Source organism: Eretmochelys imbricata, chromosome 26, assembly GCF_965152235.1.
Source record: "Eretmochelys imbricata isolate rEreImb1 chromosome 26, rEreImb1.hap1, whole genome shotgun sequence".
In the NCBI taxonomy this organism is placed as follows: Eukaryota; Metazoa; Chordata; order Testudines; family Cheloniidae; genus Eretmochelys; species Eretmochelys imbricata.
In genome coordinates, this window is record NC_135597.1 from 14,772,436 (window position 1) to 14,794,765 (window position 22,330).

Genomic DNA, 22,330 nt, shown 5'->3' on the forward strand with positions numbered 1-22,330 from the left:
CTGAGCCAAGTGGTTCATTCACCTTCCTTCCTGCTGTCCAGGAAACCATTATCACTATCTGCCGTGGTACGACACCAAGCCAATGGTGGCCATCACCTCTTTCTGGGAGGATGCTAGCTACTACATGGACACCCTGAACATCATGCACTCCACACGGGACAGGCTGGTGAGTGCAGGTCCTGGCTCTGCAGGAAGCAGGGCAAATCACCGAGAACAGGCTGCAAAGCGAGGCATGAATCTGGGATGAGGGACAGCAGCAGAAAGGGGTTGTGCAGTTCTGGGGCTGCATGCAGAGGGGCACCCCGTCACAGAGCCCGCAGGGGACAGCTCTGATGCGAGCACATCTGGAACGCTGTGGACAGCTCAACGCCAGAGAGATATTGGCAGGCTGGAGAGAGCTCAGAGAGGAGCAACAAAAACCGTCAAGGGGCTGGAGGGGTGAGCCTGCAGGGGACGATGCAACTGATTAACTGGCCCTCGCTTGGCTAAGTGGTGACTACGGGCAGGAATATAACAGTCTGCAAGTGTGTTACGGGGTAAAATGCCAAGGAAGGAGAAGGGCTGGTTAGGGGCACAAGGAGGGGGAGTGAGGAGTGAGGGGTGGAATTAAACAGCAGGATGTATTAGACTGTAGAATCGTCTGTCTCCCAAGGAAAGGAATGGAAGCAGGGGGGCTGGGAGCCAGTGAACCAAACTGTAAACCCTGGATACAATGGAAACCACTTCAAGCCATGGGGTGTGGCAGGACCCCTAGTTCCAGCACCTATGGGTGAAAGACAATAAAAACTCGACTCGACCAAACCCTGGCATGTGTACAGTAGAGAACAATCCGGCATTCACAGCAGATGGCCTGGATGGGCACTAACAGGCCTTTTCTACCTCTAATGACTATTATAACTTTCATATAGCTCCCACGCCAGCCACACCCAAACCCCTCGTGCACAGGCTCTCCTCGCTCCTTTCTTCCTGTGGCTCCTCTTTAAGCTCCTCCCCTTCACAGCTCGAGGTGGACCCAAATACTGGATCTGTCCTGAGGGAAGAAAGTCCATTAAAGTCAATGGAACGACTCCCTGTAGACTTGACTGGAAGCTGAATCAAGCCCTAGTTGCACTGTAGCTCTGTGCCCTGGCCCACCGGTTGGAGGATGAGCCGCAGATAAAGTCTGACTTAATTTCCTTCTCCATCAGAAATTGAATCTGGATGCCCTGAGATCCGTCCGAAACGCCGAGGATCCATCTTTGGGTAACATCTGGAAGAAGCTGCTGGAAGAGCTGCTGGAGGACTGCAAGTGAGCCAGGGCACTAAGTGTTGGTCTCCCTGGGTATGTCTACACTATAATTAGACCCCCATGGCTGGTCCGGGCCAGCTGACTAGGGCTCGCGGGGCTCCAGCTAAGGGGCTGTTCAGTTGCAGTGTAGACATTCAGGCTCGGGCTGGAGCCCAGGCTCTAGGACCCTGTGAGATGGGACTGTCCCAGAGCTCCAGCAGCAACCTGAGCCGACCGTCTATACCACAGTTAAACAGCCCTACAAGCCTGAGCCCCGCAAGCCCAGGTCAGCTGGCAAAGGCCAGTCGTGGGCTTTTAATTGCAGTATAGACACCCCCATGTGGGCAGGTCAGGAGTGTGAACAGCTTTTATCTCTGAGGATGTGTAATAAAGTAATAAATTGCTTTGCACTCCTGTAGCTCTCCAGGATCTCTCTGTGCTTTGCCGATGGTACCCAGACGGTGAGTCAGGACTCCTGGGTTCCATTCCCCATGCTGTCACTGGCTCTGGGTGACCCTGAACACAGCATGGGCCAGCCTTACACCAGACCTCAGAGCCAGATTTCCAAGTGTGCAGCACCCTACACGCCCCCAATGTGCTGAGCGCCTTTGGAAACCTGGCCCTTAATCTCTGTGATTTAGATCCTCACTGTGTTGAATGGGAATAACACCTCGTGTTATCTCAGTTTCCCTAGTAGCAACATTGACCTCAGTGGAGTCACTCCAGATTTTCACCAGTGGGACAGAGATCGCAATCTGCGAGCACCTGGCCTTGAGATCCTCCCGGGGAAGATGCCATAGAAGGGCAAAGTATCATTTATTACCAAAGGGGCTACAGAACTGTACGAGAAGGATGTATCGTACGATCCTGTCTCCAGAGGTTGGCAACTCTGGGCTTTTGATTGCCAGACTATGGTGCCAGCTCTCTCAGTGCCTTTCTCCCATGCTGGATCTCCAGTGTCTGTCCATATCTGCACCATCTATTGGCTTCCTAGCCGAGCGTGGAGCTCAGGCTCTGTCCTTATGACATGTCTTCATCTCCAGAAGGGTATTTTCCAGCTGGGAGGAGTTAGGAGAAATGGGGCTGGAGAGCTAACAGGGTTACACCTGAGCTAAGCAGTGTCTGGGGCGTGGGGAATGTGATAATAGTCTGGAAAAGTCTGAGGGGTGCGAACCCCAAGGAGGAAAGGGGGTTGTTTAGGGTGGGAACGCGGGGTAAGTCGGAGCGATGGGACAGAACTGAGAAATGGAAACCAAAGGCTGACTGTCAGGGAAAGCTTCCTGCCAGTGAGTTCTGTGAGGATGTGGGACCGGGGTGGGATCTCCATCGCTTGGGACGTGTAAAACTGGACTGGACAAAACACTGCCAAAAGTGCGGCAGGGAACAATCCTGCCTGGCCAGGAGAGGGGCTGGCCACGTCTTTTCCAGTTCTGACCTACATGATGCCGTGGGTCAGTTCCACATTTCTCATCTCTCCACCTGTGAGCCGAGGGGCAGGTCAGTTCTCAGACCCGCCTTCTCTCTGCCCTGGGTAGCTGGTGGCAGTGAGGGAATTCTGACCTCTCCCTGTTGATGCTCCTTGCAGAAGGCTGCTGCCCAGTTTGGAAGGTCGGATGACAGCCACAGTCCTGGATCAACAGCTGAGGGACCTGCGTGGTCGGCTCCTCCACCAAGTAGCCAGGTCTGCAGAGAGGCTGAGCACTGGGACTAACCCAAAGACCCTGATCCTCAAGGTAGAGGACTGGCTGCAGAGGATCAACTCAGTCACTCCGGAGGTATGCCAAGGCCTTGTGCCCTTCCCCCAGACACCATCCCCAAGCGGCCATGCCCACCAGCCTCTCCCCTAGTGTCTGCTGCCTCCTGAGACGTGTGTAGTTCTGCAGTGGCAGTCCCATAGCGGCAGTTCTGTAGCTCTCCCGGGCTGAGCATCCTCCAGACCCGTTCCGGAGGAGAAGGGAGGTATGCTTAGCCATGGGGCCCACGCTCTGCGGTCTCTGACCTTGCTGTTCGTTCCCTGGGTCACTGGGAGCTAGGCGTGATGCTGAGTCAGTGCTGCAGAGCTCGCAGAGGGGCAGGATGGCTCTTTGGTCACCCTGGGGGCTGCCCCTGCAGACAGGCCTGGCAGGGGGGCCAGGCTGGCATGAGGGGGGACCCTAAGGGGCTGAGTTGGTACAGCCCCTGCCATGGGAAGGAGAGCAGCCTAGGAGTATCCTGCAATAGCATCTGTGCCGTCTCTTCTCTCTCCTGACGTGCTGCCACGCCCAGGCCCAAGCCAGCATGCCTGACGTGGCGATCTGGATGCTGTGCAAGGAGAAGCGGGTGGCCTATGCCCGGGTGAAGGCTCACACCATCATGTTCTCCAAGGCCGGTCCCTGCGCCTGTGGCAAGCTGTGTGGGAAAACCCACACCCTCTTCCTGAAGGTAGGAGACGGGCCAGGATCTCCGCCCCTCTCGCTCGCCTCGGGCTGCGGGGAGCCGGCGGAGCCAGCCCTGCCCACGCCTGGTGGCTGCATTTGGAGTGGGTGCAGTGCGGCCCCTTTGCCTTCCTCTTGCAGAGCCCCCAGAGTGATGGGAAGGACACCATCCATGGCCAGCTGCGGATGCGGATGTGGCTCAGTCTGGTGTCCGACAGCCAGGAGTTCATGAGGCACTTTGAGGGGAAGATCGGGGTCTATGCAGAGTCGGTGAGCAGGAGCAGGGCAGCTTTGGGGCGAGAGGCCTCTGGTTCCTGGGGCAGGGATAATCTGCCATGGCTCCCCTGTGGGGCGGGAGGTATGCGGGATTCCCTTGCTGGACGAGGACGGTGCTGGTGCAGACAGAGAATGCTGCATACACTGGGCGCACCCCCCAGCAGGCCGATCGATTGTGACCCCAAAGCCCAGCCCAAAAGAGCTCACGCACATCACACACACCTTCCACAGCAGCTCCGCTCAGCCCCTCTGCCACCCCACACTTGCTGGAGATGCCCAGCGCTCACCCCGCCCCTGGACTCCGCCTGGTGTCCGTGGAATTGCCCCTGCACTGACCTGCTTCTGTCTGTGTCTGTCGCTCCCCTGTGCCCTGCTCAGTATGAGAACCAGGTGAAGATCTTTGGGAAGTGGGGGTCCAAAGGGCTGATGCAGCACCCCAGCTCCTCGGACATAACCGGGAAGATTGGTGTCCCGAGGGACAAGTTCCAGCTGCCCAAGGGCTGGCACTGGGATGGCGACTGGGCAGTGGAGCCACAGAGGAGGTGAGTCGTGTGACATGCTGTCCTGCTGAAAGCACCTCACAGGGGCCGTCTCCTCCCTGACGATGACAACCAAGCCAGGAAGAAGCCCAAAAACCATGTGAGGGGGAGGATTTCCAGGGGCTCTGAGAGAAACCTCCCATGTGTGTAGTACAGTGCCGTGAGGGGTGCTAGGAGGTGTGGTTACACCTTTCTCTGACACACCTGACATGGCAAAAGGAGGAAACAGCACTAGATGGGGTCTGGGAAACATCCTGCTATGCGACAGATAGTTAACCTGTGACACTGGCTAGTGGGAAGGTGGTTAAAGGGTTAAATGTGACTCCAGCTGAGTCCCCCACATCAGTGCTTGAGTAGGATGGGGAGAGCTGAGCTAGTGAAGGGCCTGGAGAGCTGATTGCACAAGTAAACTGTGGAACTTGCTGCTGCAGGATACTATTGAAGCAAATAGATGAGTCTCTTTCCAGGAGAGATTAGGCATGTCCCAGTCAGGATCTTGTCTGCAGTCATGCTAGCGAGGACTATTGCCCCAGGGCTCTCAGGGGAACACAGTCAGCCTCAAGTTGTAAGAGGATCGCCAGCTGGGGTCAGGAGGAACGTCCTCCCTCACTGGTGGAGGGTTCCAGAGGGAGGTGCCGGGTACTGGACTAGAGGGACCTCTGGGCACTCAGCTCCCTGAGGTTTGATGGGAGAGAACAGGAGATGACAGGAGGATCCACGCAGAGCCTTTGGAAAAGCCATGAGATGAGACTCCTGCGTTCCTAACTCTGCCCCGGCCTCCCACACAGGCTGCTGCTGGATACTGAAACCAACCACAGTGAGATGCTGGAGGAGGTGTATGAGAATGAGAGCCGGCAGCCAGGGGAAGAGTGGGCCCCAGCCCCTTCTCCCAACACCGATGCGGTGAGGAAAGGAGGGAGCCCTGGGCAGCACTGGCTGGTGGGAGGGGTCGTCTTGGAGGTTGTTTTTCGTTGATCTGTGCCGTCAAACCAGAACCTCAGCCCCTGTCCAGGATACATGCCAGCTCCAGCCTGCAGCCTGAGCCTGCTTTCCTGCCCACCCTGGTTTGCGTCCTGCCTTCCAGGGGATGCCCAGAGGCTTTGGTCTCCGTGGTGCTGACACTTTCCCTGGGCCCTGGTCTCTGAGGACATGATTTGCAAAGGGGCTCAGCTCCCAGCAGCTCCCTCTGTTACACTCAGGGCTGGGTGTGTCAACGGGCTCAGCCCCCGACGGGCTGGGCTCTCCAGAGCGTCTGGCCCCCACCGTGGCTGCTGGACCCTTCTGAAAGCTCTGGGACACCTCCAGCGAACATGCTCAGCTCCGCATTTCCCCTGTTGTCTCGCTTCCAGGGTGGAGCCGCTGTCTCCCCAAGGGAAGGGATCGTGTGCCCTAAGGGCTGGCACTTCGAGGAAAGCTGGAGGGTGGAGGTGAACCGAGCTGTGGATGAGGCCGGTAAGTGGCCTTTCTGTGCTTGTTTCCAGGGGAAATAGTGTGGCTGCTGGGGTTGCAATGTGGAGTGGTCAGAGAGCCAGGACCAAGCTGCTGCCCACCCAGATTTGTGGGGCTTAGTGCTGACTGTGTTCCCCTGGGCACATCCTGAAGGGTCTGTGGGCCCATTGAGCAGCCCAGAGTAATGAGTTTAGCCGGTTTCCAGCAGACAAGCGTCCTCATCACAGGATCACCACCGCTGGCGCAAGCTGCCCATCTTGCTGGCAGCCTCAGCAGACAGGCCATGGAGACTGAGTCCCCCTCTCGCCCTTGGAGGAGCCGGCTCCAGAGCTGGGCTGGTGGGCACATGGTGGCGGGGCCGGGGGGGAGGAGAGTTTCCTAGGCTGTCCCTGCTGTAGGACAGAGAGGGCTGGTGCATGAACACCTGTACTGGGTGCAGCTTCTCCCTGCCAGCCTCAGTCACAGGATCAGCACCTTGGCCAGCCCAGCTGGTTGGGGCGTGAGCCCGGGCAGCAGGAGAGGCCAGGCAGGAGGTTGCTTGGTTTCATGAGGGAGGGTCTGCTCGCCAGGGTGTGAGCATGCCTGCCTGGGGCCTCCTCCCCGGTCCTGCTGGCAGCCGGGCTCCTCTCTCAGGCTGGGAGTACGGCGTTGGCATCCCCCCCACCGGAACCCCCCAGGCCTGGAATGCTGCAGAGAAGACGTACCATACACACCGGCGTCGGCGCTGGCTACGGAGACGCTGTCGGGACCTGAACCCTCAGAGCCAGGAGCAGGAAATCGCCTCCTTTCTCCGGCTGGTACGTGGTGGGGGCGGCTGAGGGCAGGGGCTGTGCTCATGGTCCCTCTTGTGGGGCTGGCTCGGAAGGGGCTGCTCCCAGCACCCCGGGGTGAGGGAACTTCAGACGCACACGCTCTGGAGAGCCTTTGTGACAAAGGGGAGCACTGCACTGCGAGGACAAACCCTCAGCTGGTGTAAGGCGGCCTGGCTCCTCTGCACATCACCGGGGCTCCACCAAAGTCCACAGAGCTGCCGGGAGACGCCCCTCCAGGCTCACGGATTGTTCCTGAGCCTCTGGGGCCTGCAGAGCGGAGCTGGGAAGCTCCGAAATGTCTTGGGGTGAAAGCTGGTGGCCGGGGCGGGGAATTGCTTCGGGGGAATCTTACGGAGGGTCAGGGTCAGTCTGAGCGGGATCCTTGCTGGGCAGCTCTCCCCCCGTTTTGTCAGCACTCGGCAGGGAAGCCGGCGGAAGAGGACACCTGGGAATACGCCTCCTTCTTTGGCTGGAAGTTCCATCTGCAGCCCCGGCCGCGTGACACTTGCCGGCGGCGCTGCTGGCGCAGGAAGCTCGTGCCCGGGCAGCCCACCAGGGTGGCTCCCATTTTCCTCTTGGAGGGCTCCCTGGTAAGAGGCCGGGCAGCAGAGGGGCATCGCTCTTGACTGTTCATTTGGCCACTGTTCTAGCCCACATGGTAAGATCCTGTCCCCAGCTGGCCAAACGCTAGAATGGCTGCAGCCTCCCCACAACGGCTGGCCAGACCCACTGTGCCTGTTACCACAGCCAGACGGGAACTGGGAGGCGCATAGGCAGCAGTCTTGCAGGGTGAGCCAACAGGAGGCTTCCCCGAGGCAGGCAGATCTCAGCTGGAAACCCCTGGCTGCTCCTTAGACCTGATCGTGCAGCCTTATGCCCATGGGTGGTCCCAGGCTGGAGAGGGAGGGGTGCAGCCTCTGGCCCATTGTCTCCACTTGGAGCCTCTCTTCTTTCCTCTCCCAGAAAGCACCTGTCCAGCCACTAGCACAAACCCCTGGCACAAAGCAGGGTCTCCGTAGGCCAGAGGGGGCTGATTGACACATAAGGGTCAACTTGCCCCAAGGCAGCTCACAGCCCCAAGGCAGGCTGCTCCTGAGCCCCAGGGAGACGCAGCCGTAGAGAGGAGCGGAGAGGGATGACGGGGATAGTTACGACAGAGGTGGGAGGAAGTGGTTGTTGTGTTCGTGAGGATGTATAGCCGGGGGTGGGGGGTTATAGACCCCAGTGGAGTTGGAAACCTACAGCCGGAAGGAGGTGCGAGGGCATCCTGGTCAGTGAGAGCTCCACCCGGGGCCCAGCTCTTCCAGCTGGAGATCCTGCAGCTCAGGGTGCCCAGGGGCTGAGGGCTGCTCTCTGCTCAGGGCGTGGAGTTGGAAGATCAAGAGAAGGGGGAAGGAGAGGAGGAGGAGAAAGAGAAACAGAAGGAGCAAGAGAAAAAACTCCCGGAGGAAGGAGAGAGAGAAAAGAGGTCCCCAGCCCAGAACATCCTGCAGCTGAACACTCCTCTGATCACCTGTGTCTTCCAGAGTGAGTTACTGGCATGGAGGGGATCGCACCCAGCCGCAGAGCCGCAGCAGGAAGGTGGCCCCCCAAATCTGTCCCTCCATCCACTGATTGTTTCAGGGCCCCTGCGATTTATTGGCTCCTCCTGGGCCCCGCTCCATGGCCAGAGTGAGGGATTGAAGCTTCTGCAGCTGGGCCCTGGTTGATGGCAGGAGTGGGGGGACACCGCAGGGCACCTCTGCATAACAGGTAAGGAGGAGTGTGGGTGAGACCTGTGAACTCTTCATATTCCAGAGCCCAATTACTACCAGCTGCGCTGCTACATCTACCAAGCCAGGGATCTGACACCAAGCGCGGGCAAGAGCTCCTCCGGTAGGTGACCTGAGGCAAACCCCATGACCCTCAACACATGTAGCTTCTGACCTTCCCTGCTCTACCCCACCCCTCTCCTGGCACCCTCAGATCATAACGCAAATATTCGTGGTGCCACCCCTGCTATGACCCACCGAGGCCAGACAGGTCCCCTCTGTTGGGCATGGGAGCTCTGAATGACCTACGCTGTACAAACAGTGGCCCTACGGGTTCCCGGCTGCTGGGCGTACACTGTGTCCAAGGGGTGCACAGGTGCTGCTCAGATAGGCCAGTTCTACATCTCTCCCATGGCGCTGTGTCCGGACAGGACACTCTGCCCGCTCTGACAGGACTGAACTACCCGTCTCTCCCGTCTCCTTCCCCCAGATCCCTATGCCCACGTGTCCTTCCTGCACATGAGTCAGCGCACACAGACCTTGGCTGCCACCCTGAGCCCCAGCTGGGACCAGACCCTAATCTTTGACCATGTGCTGATTTATGGAGACCCCCAGGCCACCCGGCAGGACCCGCCACTGGTGGTTTTGGAGCTGTTTGACCGGGATATCATTGTAAGTGCGAGATCCCAGGGAAGTGGGTAAAGGAGGAGCAGGTGAAGGGGATCTGCAGGCCCATGACTCACATGATCTGATCACGTCTCCTCTTTATATTAGGTCAAGGATGACTTCCTGGGGAGGAGCATGTGTTCCCCACTAGTATGTCTGGATCTTGGATCCCGACACCTCCCCCACCTCCAGTGGTATCCAATCACAAGGCAGCAGAAGGAAGCGGGCGAGCTCTTAGCTGCCTTTGAGCTCCTATTGAATCCCAAGGTAAAAGGGGCGCGTGTTTTATTTGGGGGGAAGGTGTTTGTACAAACTGAGGGGAGGGGTCACAAGCACTTTGGAGGCAGGACGAGAGGTCAAAATGACCTTGGCAAATTGGAGAGCTGGTCTGAAATCAATAAGATGAAATTCAATGGCGACAAGGGCAAAATACTGCTCGTAGAAAGGAAAACTCAAATGCACAGATACAAATGGGAATAACTGGCTAGGTGAAAGGGATCTGGGGGTTATAGTGGCTCACACGTTGAATATGAGTGAACTGTGTGATGGTGCAAAAAAGGGTCTCCCTTGCAGTAGATTAATCCCATTACTTCATGTCCTGCCTTCAGTGGACATGGTAAACAATTGGTCATCGTCCTCTTTATTATTGAAACGCAGTGGGATGATTCCCATGACTGGAATGTTAAAATCAATGGTTATAACCTATTTAGGAAGGAGCAAGTGGACAAAAGATGTATGTCAGAAATGGCATTATCTGTTTCTGAGTCGCTGATTATTTGGAAGAGAACATTCTTGAATGCTTATGGATCAATGTTCTAATGGCTAAAGTGCAAGATGGGGTATTAGTTGGAGTCTGCAACCAACCACCAAATCCCACAAATGAACAAGATTACTGCTTCCTTACGCACCCATCCACACTGTGTAGGGGAAAAAGTACATTATCATGGGGGACTTCAATCTGAATGACACATGCTGAAGGTCTCATGCTGCCAGAACTTGGAATGCCTGACCAACCTGATTGCCTTCTATGATGAGATAACTGATTCTGTGGATATGGGGAAAGTGGTGGACATGATATACCTTGACTTTAGCAAAGTTTTTGATATGGTCTCCCACAGTATTCTTGCCAGCAAGTTAAAGAAGTATGGATTGGATGAATGGACTAGAAGGTGGATAGAAAGCTGGCTAGATTGCCCGGCTTAATGGATAGTGATCAACAGCTCTATGTCTAGTTGGCGGAGTGCCCCAGGGATCGGTCCTGGGGCCGGTTTTGTTCAACATCTTTATTAATGATCTGGATGATGGGATGGATTGCACCCTCAGCAAGTTCGCAGATGACACTAAACTGTGGGGAGAGGCAGATACGATGGAGAGTAGGGATAGGGTCCAGCGTGACCTAGACAAATTGGAAGATTGGATCAAAAGAAATCTGATGAGGTTCAACAAGGACAAGTGCAGAGTCCTCCACTTAGGATGGAAGAATCCCATCCACCGCTACAGGCTGGGGACCAAATGACTAAGCGGCAGTTCTGCAGAAAAGGACCTGGGGATTACAGTGGATGAGAAGCTGGATATGAGTCAGCAGTGTGCCCTTGTTGCCAAGAAGGCCAATGGCATATTGGGCTGCATTAGTAGGAGCATTGCCAGCAGATCGAGGGAAGTGATTATTCCCCTCTATTCGGCATTGGTGAGGCCACATCTGGAGTACTGTGTCCAGTTTTGGGCCCCCCACTACAGAAGGGATATGGACAAATTGGCGAGAGTCCAGCGGAGGGCAACAAAAATGGTTAGGGGACTGGGGCCCATGACTTATGAGGAGAGGCTGAGGGACCTGGGGTTAATTAGTCTGCAGAAGAGAAGAGTGAGGGGGGATTTGATAGCAGCCTTCAGCTACCTGAAGGGAGGTTCCAAAGAGGATGGAGCTTGGCTGTTCTCAATAGCGGCAGATGACAACAAGGAGTAATGGTCTCAAGTTGCCATGGGGGAGGTCTATGCTGGATATTAGGAAACACTGTTTCACTAGGAGGGTGGTGAAGCACTGGAATGGGTTACCTAGGGAGGTGGTGGAATCTCCTTCCTTAGAGGTTTTTAAGGCCTAGCTTGACAAAGCCCTGGCTGGGATGATTTAGTTGGGGTTGGTCCTGCTTTGAGCAGAGGGTTGGACTAGATGACCTCCTGAGCTCTCTTCCAACCCTGATCTTCTATGATTCTATGAAATAAGGTGTAAATTTTTAACAGCGAGAGTAATTCACCATTGGAACAAATTACCAAGCATTGTGATGGATTCTCCATCCCTGACCATTTTAAAATCAAGGTTGGATGTTTTCTAACAGATCTGCTCTAGGAATTATAGTGGGCAGGTCTCTGGCCTTTGAGAAACGGGGGATCAGACTAGATGATCACAATGGTCCTTTCTGGCCTTGGAATCCATGAATCTTTATTACATCCCTTAACATATTTGAAGGCTGTTATCAGGTGCCCTCAGTCTGCTTTTTACAATGTTAAACATGCTCATTTTTTTTAACCTTTCCTCCTAGATAAGGGTTTCTAAATCTTTTATCATTTCGGTTGCTCTCCTCCGGATGCTCTCCAATTTGTCCACGTCCTTCCTTAAGTGTGGCACCCAGAACTGGACAGTATTCCAGACCTGATAACAGTCTTGAAATATGTAAAAAGTTGTTATAAGGAAGATGGTGATTAACCGTCTTCCACTAGAGAGACAAGGTGGGGGAGGTGATATCTTTTATTGGACCAACTTCTGTTGGTGAGAGCGCCAAGCAGTTGAGCCACACAGTGCTCATCCTCGGGTCTGGGAAAGGCTCCCCACGTGTCCCAGCTAAACACAAGATTGAACAGATCGTTTAGCGTAAGTAGTTAGCACACGTTGGAATGGACCATTCAAGGTGAAGTGGCCTGTTAACACCCCTGAAGTCACAGGACAAATAGGGGGATCAGTGGGTTACAAATTGTTGTAATAAACTATAAATTCCGTGTCTTTATTAAGACTTAATACAATTCTGGATTAATGGTTTATTGGGGGTTACACTAGATGACCCTTGAAGTCCCTTCTAACCCTACAATTCTATAACCATCTGTAACCCACTTACCCCCGCTTTGTCCTGTGACTACAGGAGTTCCTTAGAATATGTGCTATTTATGCTAAACTATCTGTTCGATCTTGTCTTTAGCTGTGACACTCGGAGAACCTTTCCCAGACCTGAAGCTCTGGGCTTGAAAGCTTGTCTCTCTCACCAACAGGAGTGGGTACAATACAAGATATGACCTCACCCACCTTGTCTCTCCAATATCATGGGACCGACACAGCTAAAACGACACTGTATACAATTGTTTGACATGGCCACCGAGGGAGGACAAGAAGGAATTGGCTTAGTTTGCAGCAAGCGAGATTTAGGTTTGATATTAAGAAAAACTTTCTAACTCTAAGGATAGTTGAGCTCTGGAACAGGCTTCCAAGGGACTTTGTGAAATCCCTATCACTGGAGGTTTTGAAGAACAAGTGAGCAAACACTGTCAGGGCTGGTCTAGGTTTACTTGGTCCTGCCCGAGCAGGGGGGACAGATGAGATGTCCCTGGGACTGGCAGACATCACATCACTCATCCTGGTGGAGAATCTCAGGAGAGTTTCCACCGAACAAGTGTCTCCAACACAAAAGCTACGCTCTTCCTCAGGCTCCTTGCTGGCATTCCCAGGAATGGTGAGCAACAGAGACTGAGCCCCCTGGCCCATGTAGCAGGTCCCCGAGGGCTGGAGGGGTCACTTTGGCATGGGGCACGATGTGGAAGCCAGAGGAATTGCCCTTGGCTGCCAGTCCTGGTCGTTCCCTGGCACAAAAGTCCTCCGTCTGTTTTGTACAAAGAAAGAGCCGAGCATTACACAACAGCCTTGTCCTTCCCCCCCCAGGATGGTGCACCAGGCCACCTTCCCACCCCCTCCTGGAAAAACGGGGTCTACGTCATCCCTAGCGGCATCCGGCCCACACTGAGACTGATGGCCATTGAGGTGAGTGTGACAGCCAGGGCCCCTCTGCTCACGTGGACTCCAGGGCAGAAGTAGCTTGTTTGGTGGGAGGAGGAAACAAGCCCCTGCTGCGGAGGGCACGTTGTGTTGCCAAAGGTGATGCCTGTTACTGCCACAGACCCTGCCAAGCTATTGGGCGTCAGCCACTATCTCTACCCCACAGGAGGCCCTGACTGCCTCCAGCCAGCAGGGTCTGGGGGACAGCGGGGTTGGAGCTGGGAGGCCCCCTGCATGGGGACTGCTGCAGGCAGAGCTACAAAGATCAAACCAGCACTTTGGGGAGAGGTCCATGGCCCCGAATGACCTGCAAGTGCCTCCCCTCCTGAGAGGACAAGCTGCTGCTCCTCCTCATCAGGATGGGAATGGAGATGCCCAGGAAGTCCCGCCCGCTTATCGCCGGGGGGGGCCAGGGCGAGGTTGCCCCTCCAGTCTAGTCACCAAGGAGTGAGCGTCGAGCGATGGGACCATGTCACTTCCCTCCAGACCCTGCTTCTCCTTTTGGTTAACCCCAGCCCCTCATTCCTGACTGTAACTCTCCTGTCACCCAGAACCATCCCTTCTGCCTGGCACAAACACAGGCTGCAGTGTCTCCCTTTTCCCACCCACCACCTTGCTTGGCCAGGCAGGACATCAGTGGGAGTTTGTGCCGGGGAGCCTCTGTCACCAGCCCCTCCATCGCTCCCTGGGCCCCAGAGCAGTCCAGCCCATTCCTCTCCCTGCTGGGCGTCCAATACACTCAGGGGATGGCCAGGGCTCTCGTCCAGTGAGTTTCTGGCCCGGCTGGCTTCTAAGCTCTGTTCTGATTCTGAAAGGTCCAGATTTGACACCAGAGCCACATCGGCAGCTTCACCCCTGGTGTCTTTGCCAGTGGGACTGGTGCTGAATCACTGAGCACAGATTTGGCCCAGCTGGGCCCAGCCCAGCCCTCCTTCGTGACGTCCATCCATGGTACAACCATGCCATTCGCCTCTTTCTCCCCTCCAGATCCTGGCCTGGGGCCTGCGGGGCCTGCAGAGCTATAACCTGCTGAGCATCATGTCGCCGAGCCTGGTGGTGGAGTGTGCAGGAGAGGCCATCCAGACGGCTCCCATCAGAGACCTCCACGAGAACCCCAACTTCCCAATCAATGTCTTCCTCATGAGAGTGGTGAGCAGGGCAGGAGCATGGGGCAGGGCGGCTCCACCCACCGCTGCTCAGCCACTTCCCTTCCCGCCTGCCTACGTGGCTGGCTGGGAGTCAGAGATGACTGGAGAGTTCCAGGGACCACTCGATCCCACCGGCCCACACCCTCGCTAGCCCTGTGGCTGGCGTTGTCTGTCTGTCTACAGTGCTCCATGGCTGCGTGTCTAGGTGCTGGTCCAGTTGCCTGCACCTTCTGTTGCCTCCCCATGGAGCTCATGGACCTACTTGCCCCGCAGCACTTACCCATGGAAGAAGATTTAATGCCCCCCATCGAGCTGAAGGTCGTGGACAACCGTGAGTTTGGGTACAAGCCAGTGATGGGCCAGGCCAGCATGAGATCCCTGCACCAGTACATGTGTGAGCCGTCAGCAGAGGGGCACCATCCCAGCCTGCCACCCCCAGGTACAGGCCAACCAATGAGTCCCACTCACCATCCCCCACATCCAGCCCAGCTCCCAGGACCTCTGGGGAACACTGGCTTTCTCCCACTGCTGGCAGGGACCTCACGGTCTGTCACGGCCAGTCGCCCTCCTGTGGGACTATTTGCCAAACCCCACGTGTTCCCCCAGAGCCAACCGTCTGGCGCCATCGGCTCTGCCAGGCCGGGCTCCAGCATGGTGCCACTGTGCTCTAACGCAGAAACCCCCCCTGCCCCCTCCGCCATCACCCCACAGAATCTTTTAACCCTGCAGTGCCAGGACTGCACATCCCCCAACATTAAAACTAAAGGAAGATGTATTCCCCTTGAGCACACACCTGGGATCCGCAGTCGCCTGCTATTCCAGTCGTGGGGTGCCCACCCACCGCCCCACAGCTCTGCCAGTGGCCCTCCCTCCCAAGCCGCAGCCCCCTGCTAGCCCAGCCCTGAGCTCCCCGCACATAGCGGTGCCCAGGCCAATCAGTCCTCGCCTTGAACAGCCTGCCTGCGAGAAGCCTTGGCTTCCCATGAGTTGTGCCGGTCAGTTACTAAATGCCGGGTTACTTTTGCAATGTAAAGAAATGCCATCTAGGGGCTGGGCTCTGAATAACCACACTGGCCCGTCACGGGAGTCCAGTTGGACTCCTGAGCTCCAGCGGTGGCAAGATTATGTGGTAACCAATGGCTTAGTCCAGGCCCCACAGTAAGCGTAAAGAGTCCTACTTTCTGTTCCTCATTTGTGGCATTAAAGGGCTAATTCATAGACGTTCAGGCCAGATGGGCCCCGTGTGGTCATGCAGCGCTGGTGTGGCCTAGCCATTCCTGCTGTAGGAGCTGGGAGACTCCTGGGGCTATTTCGATGTTGCCTTTAATTCCATGTCTCTTTTCTCCCCCTCCCTTCCCTGCCCCACACAGTAGCTTCCAAGGGGAAGATCGCGAAGGTGAGTGCTACTCTCCAGCAGCCAGAGCCACCTGCTTGCTGGGTCCCCTCTCTCTGCAACGCTCATGGGAATGGCACCGGGTGCCATAGGCATTCCTGGTCTAGCACCACTGACAGATACAGCGAGGGGTGACCCAGGCCTCAGCTCTGCTTTAACCCTTAGGGCTCCCCTCACTGCACTTCTAACAGGAAGCCCCAGTGCTGCCCCTCACTCCAAGGTGCATTGGCTTTGTGCTCGCATAGCCGGCTTTTAACCAGTCTAAAGGGCCCTATGAGGCAGTATCATCTAGGGGTTAGAGCAGGGGGGACAGAAGTCAGGAGATCTGAGGTCTATACCCAGCTCTGCCACAGACTTGCTGTAAACTTGGAGCAGTGCTATGCACTCACTGTGCCTCAATTTCCCCACCTCAGATGCCCCTCCTCCAGGAAGCTGAAAAGACAGCCAGCAGCAGGACACTCCTGCCCATCCATGTTGGCTCCCTGAGCCATGTGGGACCCTGCTGCAGTGACCTATCTACAGAGCTCTCCCCTACAATAACGCCGGGCCATTCATATGAACATTGCTGGGCCTGGATCACTAACACAGATGCTGTTAAAGCCCTGGGAGGTTAAAGCCCTGCCAAAGCTAACGATCAAAATGCCAGCTGAAGGAAAAGGTACCCTATTCCCATGCTCGATCCTTGGGTTACCACTCCTCACAAGGGCCCTGCAGACCCTCCAGCTGGCCTGGCCAGTCCTCCACTTACCTGAGAGATGTGAGATGGCTCCTAGAATGTCTCCGAAGGGGACTCGGGGGGTCACGTCCTGAGCCATCAGGAGCCCAGCAGCAGGGCAGAATCTGGTGGGCCAGGCAGGAGCTGATCAGGTGTGTGACGGGTCCCCACGGGGTGCAACCTGGAACTGGGGTGCCACTAAGCCCTCTGTCTGTCCAGCCTGGGCTCCCTCTTGCACTGTGCTGCTGTGACAAGCTGCAGACCGCTGCCGATCCCACACTCCCACCAGCATTCACACAGGCAGGGACACACCCAGCTGCAATTACATGCAGGCTTTGGCCGGCCACTGCATGAACCAACAGTGGAGAGCCCCAAACCCCCCCATCTCCATAGGCGCCAACTTCCCCTCTTTTCCATGGGTGCTCGACCTGCCCCCGGCCCCGCCCCCACTCCACCCCTTCCATGACCCCATTCCAACCCCTTCCCCAAAGCCCCTGCCCCAACTCTGCCCCCTCCCTGCCCCTATTCCAACTCTTTCCCCAAATCCCTGCCCCAACTCTGCCCCCTCCCTGCCCCTATTCCAACTCCTTCCCCAAAGTCCCTGCCCCAGCCCCACCTCGTCCTCACCTCCTCCCCTGAGCGTGCCATGTTCGCGCTCCTCCCCCCTCTCCCGGAGCAGCCAAACAGCTATTTGGCGGTGGCCGGGTGGAAAACGCTGGGAGGTAGGCAGAGGAGCGGGGACATGGCTCACTCGGTGGGAGGCGAGGAGGAGGTGAGGTGAGGCAGGGCGGGGAGCTTGGCTGCTGGTGGGTGCAGAGCACCCACTAATTTTTCCCCGTGGGGTTCCAGCCCCGGAGCACCCACGGAGTTGGCACCTATGCCCATCTCCCCAGCCGAGGACCCCAGAGCTGTACCATCCTGCCCTGTTCACATTTTGGCCACTATATGGGTTTAATAGCTGGTCTGCCTCTCCCTCAATGTGAAGAGAACAATGCACACTTGTGTTAACCAAACTGAGATTTTCCCCAAGGCACACTGGCTTAGATTAAAACATAAAACAAGTTTATTAGCTACTAAAAGATAGATTTTAAGTGATTATAAGTGATAGCAAACAGATCAAAGTAGATTACCATAAGAAATAAAACAAAAATGCAAACTGAGCTTAACATACTAGATAGATTGAATATGAATTAGCAGTTTCTCACCCTGAGTGATGGTACAAGCAGGCTTGCAGATTCTTAAGGCACAAGCTGTATTTGCTTTGCAGCTTGGGTTCCCCAGGTTTTCATACACAGGCTAAAAATCCCTTTAGAAGATAAGAGAAGATAGAATCGTAGAACTGGAAGGGACCTGGAGAAGTCGTCTAGTCCAGTCCCCTGCACTCATGGCAGGACTAAGTATTATCTAGACCATTCCTGATGGATGTTTATCTAACCTGCTCTTAAAAATCTCCAATAATGGAGATTCCACAACCTCCCTGGGCAATTTATTCCAGGGCTTAACCACCCTGACAGTAAGTTTTTCCTAATGTCCAACCTAAACCTCCTTTGCTGCAATTTAAGCCCATTGCTTCTTGTCCGATCCTCAGAGATCAATTTTCTCCCTCCTCCTTGTACCAAACTTTTATGTAACTGAAAACTGTTATCATGTCCCCTCTCAGTCTTCTCTTCTTCAGACTAAACAAACCCATTTTTTTCATTCTTCCCTCATAGGTCATGTTTTCTAGACCTTTAATAATTTTTCTTGCTCTTTGGACTTTCTCCGATTTGTCCACATCTTTCCTAAAATGTGGCACCCAGAACTGGACACAATACACCAGTTGAGGCCTAATCAGCATGGAATGGAGCGGAAGAATTACTTTTTGTGTCTTGCTTACAACACTCCTGCTAATACAGCCCAGAATGATGTTCGCTTTTTTGGCACTAGTGTTGCACTGTTGACTCATACGTGGTCCACTATGACCCCCAGATCCCTTTCCACAGTAATCCTTCCTAGGCGGTCACTTCCCATTTTGTGCCTGGGTCCAGCACTTCCCCCAGTTCAGTCTTTATTCCTGAGGTGTTTCCAGGAGTCCTCTTGTGTGGGAAGTGAAGAAGAACAGATGATGTCACTCCCTGTCTTATATAGCATTTGCATCTGGCGGGAACCCTTTGTTTTAAACTTGGTTCCCAGACCAGTTTGTGGAAAAATACAGACACCCCAAAATGGAGTCCAGAGTCATGTGATCTGGTCACATCGCCTTGCATAGTTTGTGAGTCACAGCAGCCATTACTTACAGGCTGTCTGGAGCGTTCACAGGAAGGCTCAGCTCTTCCATGGTCCATTGTCTTTGCTGATGGGCCATCAGCACTGTCTGGCTTCTTCCTTGTTGTACCTGAAAGGCTAGTTGTGGGTGTCACCCAGAGTAAGCACATTTGAAATACAGATACACAGTCAATATTCATACTTTCAGATACAGATGCATACAAATAGGATAATCATATTCAGCAATGAATGAAAACCAATGAAAACTTTTCCCATCTTGTACAAAATGCATCATCATTATGTCATAATCATATCATAATAACATCACTGTGAAGAACACGGGGTGCCGTGTCATAAGGTGTATTAAGCTCCTTGAGCGTGACACATTTGTCTCTCCTCATCTCTGCAGATGCTGGGCAGGATGGCTGCTGAGTCGTGGCTTCGAACCACACCAAGAGCAGAGAAGGTGGGTTTCACAGAGGGATCGGAAGGAACTTGGAGCAGCAGCCCCTCATGCCCAGTGGGGTAGCAGCTCTCAGCAGCAGTGCAACAGAGATGCCTGCATCTCCCACTGTCTAGCAAGGCTCATGCTGCTTTCCCTTCTGTTCTTCCCCAGGAGAAGGAGGAGTGTGTCGACTGGTGGAGCAAGTTCTATGCTGCCACGGGGGATCTGGCAAAGAGCGGAGACTACCTGCAGACAGGGCTGGACAGCCTGAAGGTGTGCGCCTGGCTGGCAGTCGCACATGGTAGAACCTGGACCGGGGGTTGCAGAGAGGTGTTTCCCCTCTGCTCTGGGGATGATGACTGCCCTGACCCAGGTGGAACCTGCCTTCTGCAGGCCAGTGGGGTCCCCACAGCCAGCCAGTCTGGCCCTCAGACAGCTGGGCAAGGGAGCTATTTCTCCCCTTGCCGCGGGAGTTCTGTGGGGAATCAGAGCTGGTCTTTTCCTGGCTGGCCACAAGGGGTTTCCCTCAGTAGCTAGATTCCACAGTAGTCACAGCGGAGAGGCTGTGATGCTCGCAGCCAGATAGGCCTTGGCACACAAACAGGATGCCAAGTCCTTCCTCATTCCCTGTCCAGAACTGTATGTACATTGCAGTCATACAGCTGCCACGCTCCACCCCAGAAGTGGCTGCATTTCTGTGACAGGTGAAGTGGTTTAGGGATCAGTAATTCCCAGATCAGTCGGTGGGGCTCTATAAGACTCTAAGATATTGTAACAAATACATAGCCTCGTGACCGTGCTGCTCTCCCTTCTCAGCAGCCTCATGGAGAGAGCTCAGAGCCCCTGCCTACAAGCACAGCTAACAGTGGATCTCTTGTCGGCGGGATGGGGCGTATGACGCATTCACAGCTGGCCAGTTCTGATTGCATCCAGCAGAGGACAATCAGGCACACCCTGCTAGCCTGGTCACTCACAATGGTGCCAGTGGAGGACAGTCCAGGCTCCTGCTGTAGAAATCTGCCTCTGGGGGATCCTGTTCCTCCCTGGCTCAGTACCAGCCCTCGCTGACCCCATGGCACAGACTCTGCACGACCAAGCTGTTAGTGTCCAAAGCCTGAGCCTGTGGTTCCTTGGCAGGTCTATCACTGTGAGTTGGAGGCCGTGCCGGAGTTCCAGGGCCTGCAGGATTTCTGCCAGACCTTCAGGCTGTACCGCGGGCGGGGGCGGGAGGCGGCCAGCGAAGACCCCCTGGTAGTTGGGGAATTCAAGGTGAGAACCAGGCGCCAGGTGTTTGGCTTTTTGGGGGGTTTCATTGCGAAGCTCCCAGGGCGTATCAACAAGGTCCTACCCCCAGGAGCAACTGCCCCTCCGCAGCCCAGTGTCTCTGTGTCCAGCCACCAGAGGAGCTGGACACGGGGGAGCAAAGGGGCTGGTCAGCTGAGGTCTAGTGACAAATACTCAACCTTCACCCAGTGCGGTGTGTGCCATCTTCAGAGTGCAAAGCTCCCAGACCCCGCTGTGGCATTACACACCCATACTCATCATAGAGAGATTGTTATTATATGATTATGGCATAACCACGATGTAATAAGACCTGTGAGAGATCATTGGAAAGGTGATGATTTACTGGACATGATTATCCTATTTGTATGCCGGTATCGTTGCTGTATCTGAGGTTAGGAATATTGTCTATGCATCTATTACAAGTGTGTTTACACCTGGGGAGCACCCACCAGACAGAATACAATCAGTCTAGATGGCTGGCTGTCAGGAGGAGCCATTAGAGAGAACAATAGGTCTTAGAAGATGCTAATCTCCCCCTGGGGAGGCTTCCGAGGATGTTACAATCAGCCTCTGACTCATGGCTGCTATGGCCCTACAGAGACATGTGACCAAGTCCCCTGATACTGGAATCCATCTTGGAATACCAGTGTTTTTTCACTGTCTGGCATGGGTACTAAATTTGGAGACAAACGGTTCCCGCCGTGGGCAAAAGCTATTTCAGGCAGGGGAGTGACATCATCTTGGTTCATTCTTCACTAACTCCCCACCCAAGGAAGAAGGCTGCTGGCAACACCTGAGAAAGAAAAAAATTGAGCTGGGATTGGAGGGCTGAGCCCAGATTGAGATTGGAGGGCTGAGCCCAGACCTCAGATTGTGTGTTGGCTTTTATTTGCTAGGTAATCTGCTTTGATCTGTTTGCTATCCCTCAGAATCACTTAAAATCTATCTTTTGTAGTTAATCAACTTGATTTTGTTTTGTCAAAAGCCCAGTGTGTGGAATTCCTAATTGGGGGGCAAAAAGCTGTTGCAAATCTCTCTCCACATTGCGGGAGGGAGTGAGTTTCATGAGCTTATGCTGTGCAATTCTCTGTGCAACATAAGATGGTACAATTTTGGGTTTGCACTCCAGAGGGGGATGGACACTTGAGTCCTGGGCAATTCCTTAGCTGAGCATTCCCATGCAGAACTGAACTCAGCATCTGTGTGTGAAGCTGAAGTTGGGTGTATATGTGTGACGGGCTGGATCACACAAACCCCCTGGGGGCTCCCAACTGATGTGCCAAGACTGCTTCTGCCCCTGCTTTCCTGCCCTCCCAGCTGGGGACTTCAGCCCCTGCCTGGTTTGAGCCAGACCCTCTAGCCTGCTGCAAACCGAAACCCAGGTCTGAACCACGTCCCCTACCAGCTGTAGGCTTAAACTGAAAGCAGCTGAAGAGGTGTTCCTGTCTTTAACACTCAGATGCTCAACTCCCAATGGGATCCAAACCTAAATAAATCCGTTTTACCTTGTATAAAGCTTATACAGGGTAAACTCAAATTGTCCGCCCTCTGTAACACTGAGAGAGAGATATGCACAGCTATTTGCCCCCCCCCAAGTATTAATACATACTCTCGGTTAATTAATAAGTAAAAAGTGATTTTAATAAATACAGAAAGTAGGATTTAAGTGGTTCAAGTAGTAACAGACAGAACAAAGTGAATTACCAAGCAAAATAAAATAGAACACGGAAGTCTATGTCTAATACTGTAAGAAAACCGAATACAGATAAAAACCTCACCCAGTAAGCTTCCTTTTACGTCTGGGTCCAGCAATCACTCACACCCCCTGTAGCTGCTGTCCTTTGTTCCACTTTCTGTCAGGTATCCTTGGGGGTGGAGAGCCTATCTCTTG

The 22,330-nt window shown here is 54.6% G+C and overlaps 1 protein-coding gene across 1 annotated transcript in view; it reads left to right on the forward strand.

The window, feature by feature from the left end:
• Positions 1 to 22,330, forward strand: part of FER1L5 (fer-1 like family member 5) — an 80,159-nt gene that overhangs the window by 39,832 nt on the left and 17,997 nt on the right. The window contains exons 19-38 of the mRNA XM_077805569.1: positions 42 to 166; positions 1,188 to 1,288; positions 2,853 to 3,042; positions 3,533 to 3,688; positions 3,823 to 3,951; positions 4,336 to 4,499; positions 5,285 to 5,399; positions 5,846 to 5,948; positions 6,579 to 6,742; positions 7,171 to 7,347; positions 8,284 to 8,338; positions 8,555 to 8,632; positions 8,999 to 9,180; positions 9,283 to 9,441; positions 13,097 to 13,195; positions 14,198 to 14,359; positions 14,632 to 14,815; positions 17,789 to 17,832; positions 19,294 to 19,428; positions 20,293 to 20,424. Coding sequence (XP_077661695.1) covers positions 42 to 166; positions 1,188 to 1,288; positions 2,853 to 3,042; positions 3,533 to 3,688; positions 3,823 to 3,951; positions 4,336 to 4,499; positions 5,285 to 5,399; positions 5,846 to 5,948; positions 6,579 to 6,742; positions 7,171 to 7,347; positions 8,284 to 8,338; positions 8,555 to 8,632; positions 8,999 to 9,180; positions 9,283 to 9,441; positions 13,097 to 13,195; positions 14,198 to 14,359; positions 14,632 to 14,815; positions 17,789 to 17,832; positions 19,294 to 19,428; positions 20,293 to 20,424 — 2,654 coding nt within the window. The remainder of the gene's footprint in view (positions 1 to 41; positions 167 to 1,187; positions 1,289 to 2,852; positions 3,043 to 3,532; positions 3,689 to 3,822; positions 3,952 to 4,335; positions 4,500 to 5,284; positions 5,400 to 5,845; positions 5,949 to 6,578; positions 6,743 to 7,170; positions 7,348 to 8,283; positions 8,339 to 8,554; positions 8,633 to 8,998; positions 9,181 to 9,282; positions 9,442 to 13,096; positions 13,196 to 14,197; positions 14,360 to 14,631; positions 14,816 to 17,788; positions 17,833 to 19,293; positions 19,429 to 20,292; positions 20,425 to 22,330) is intronic.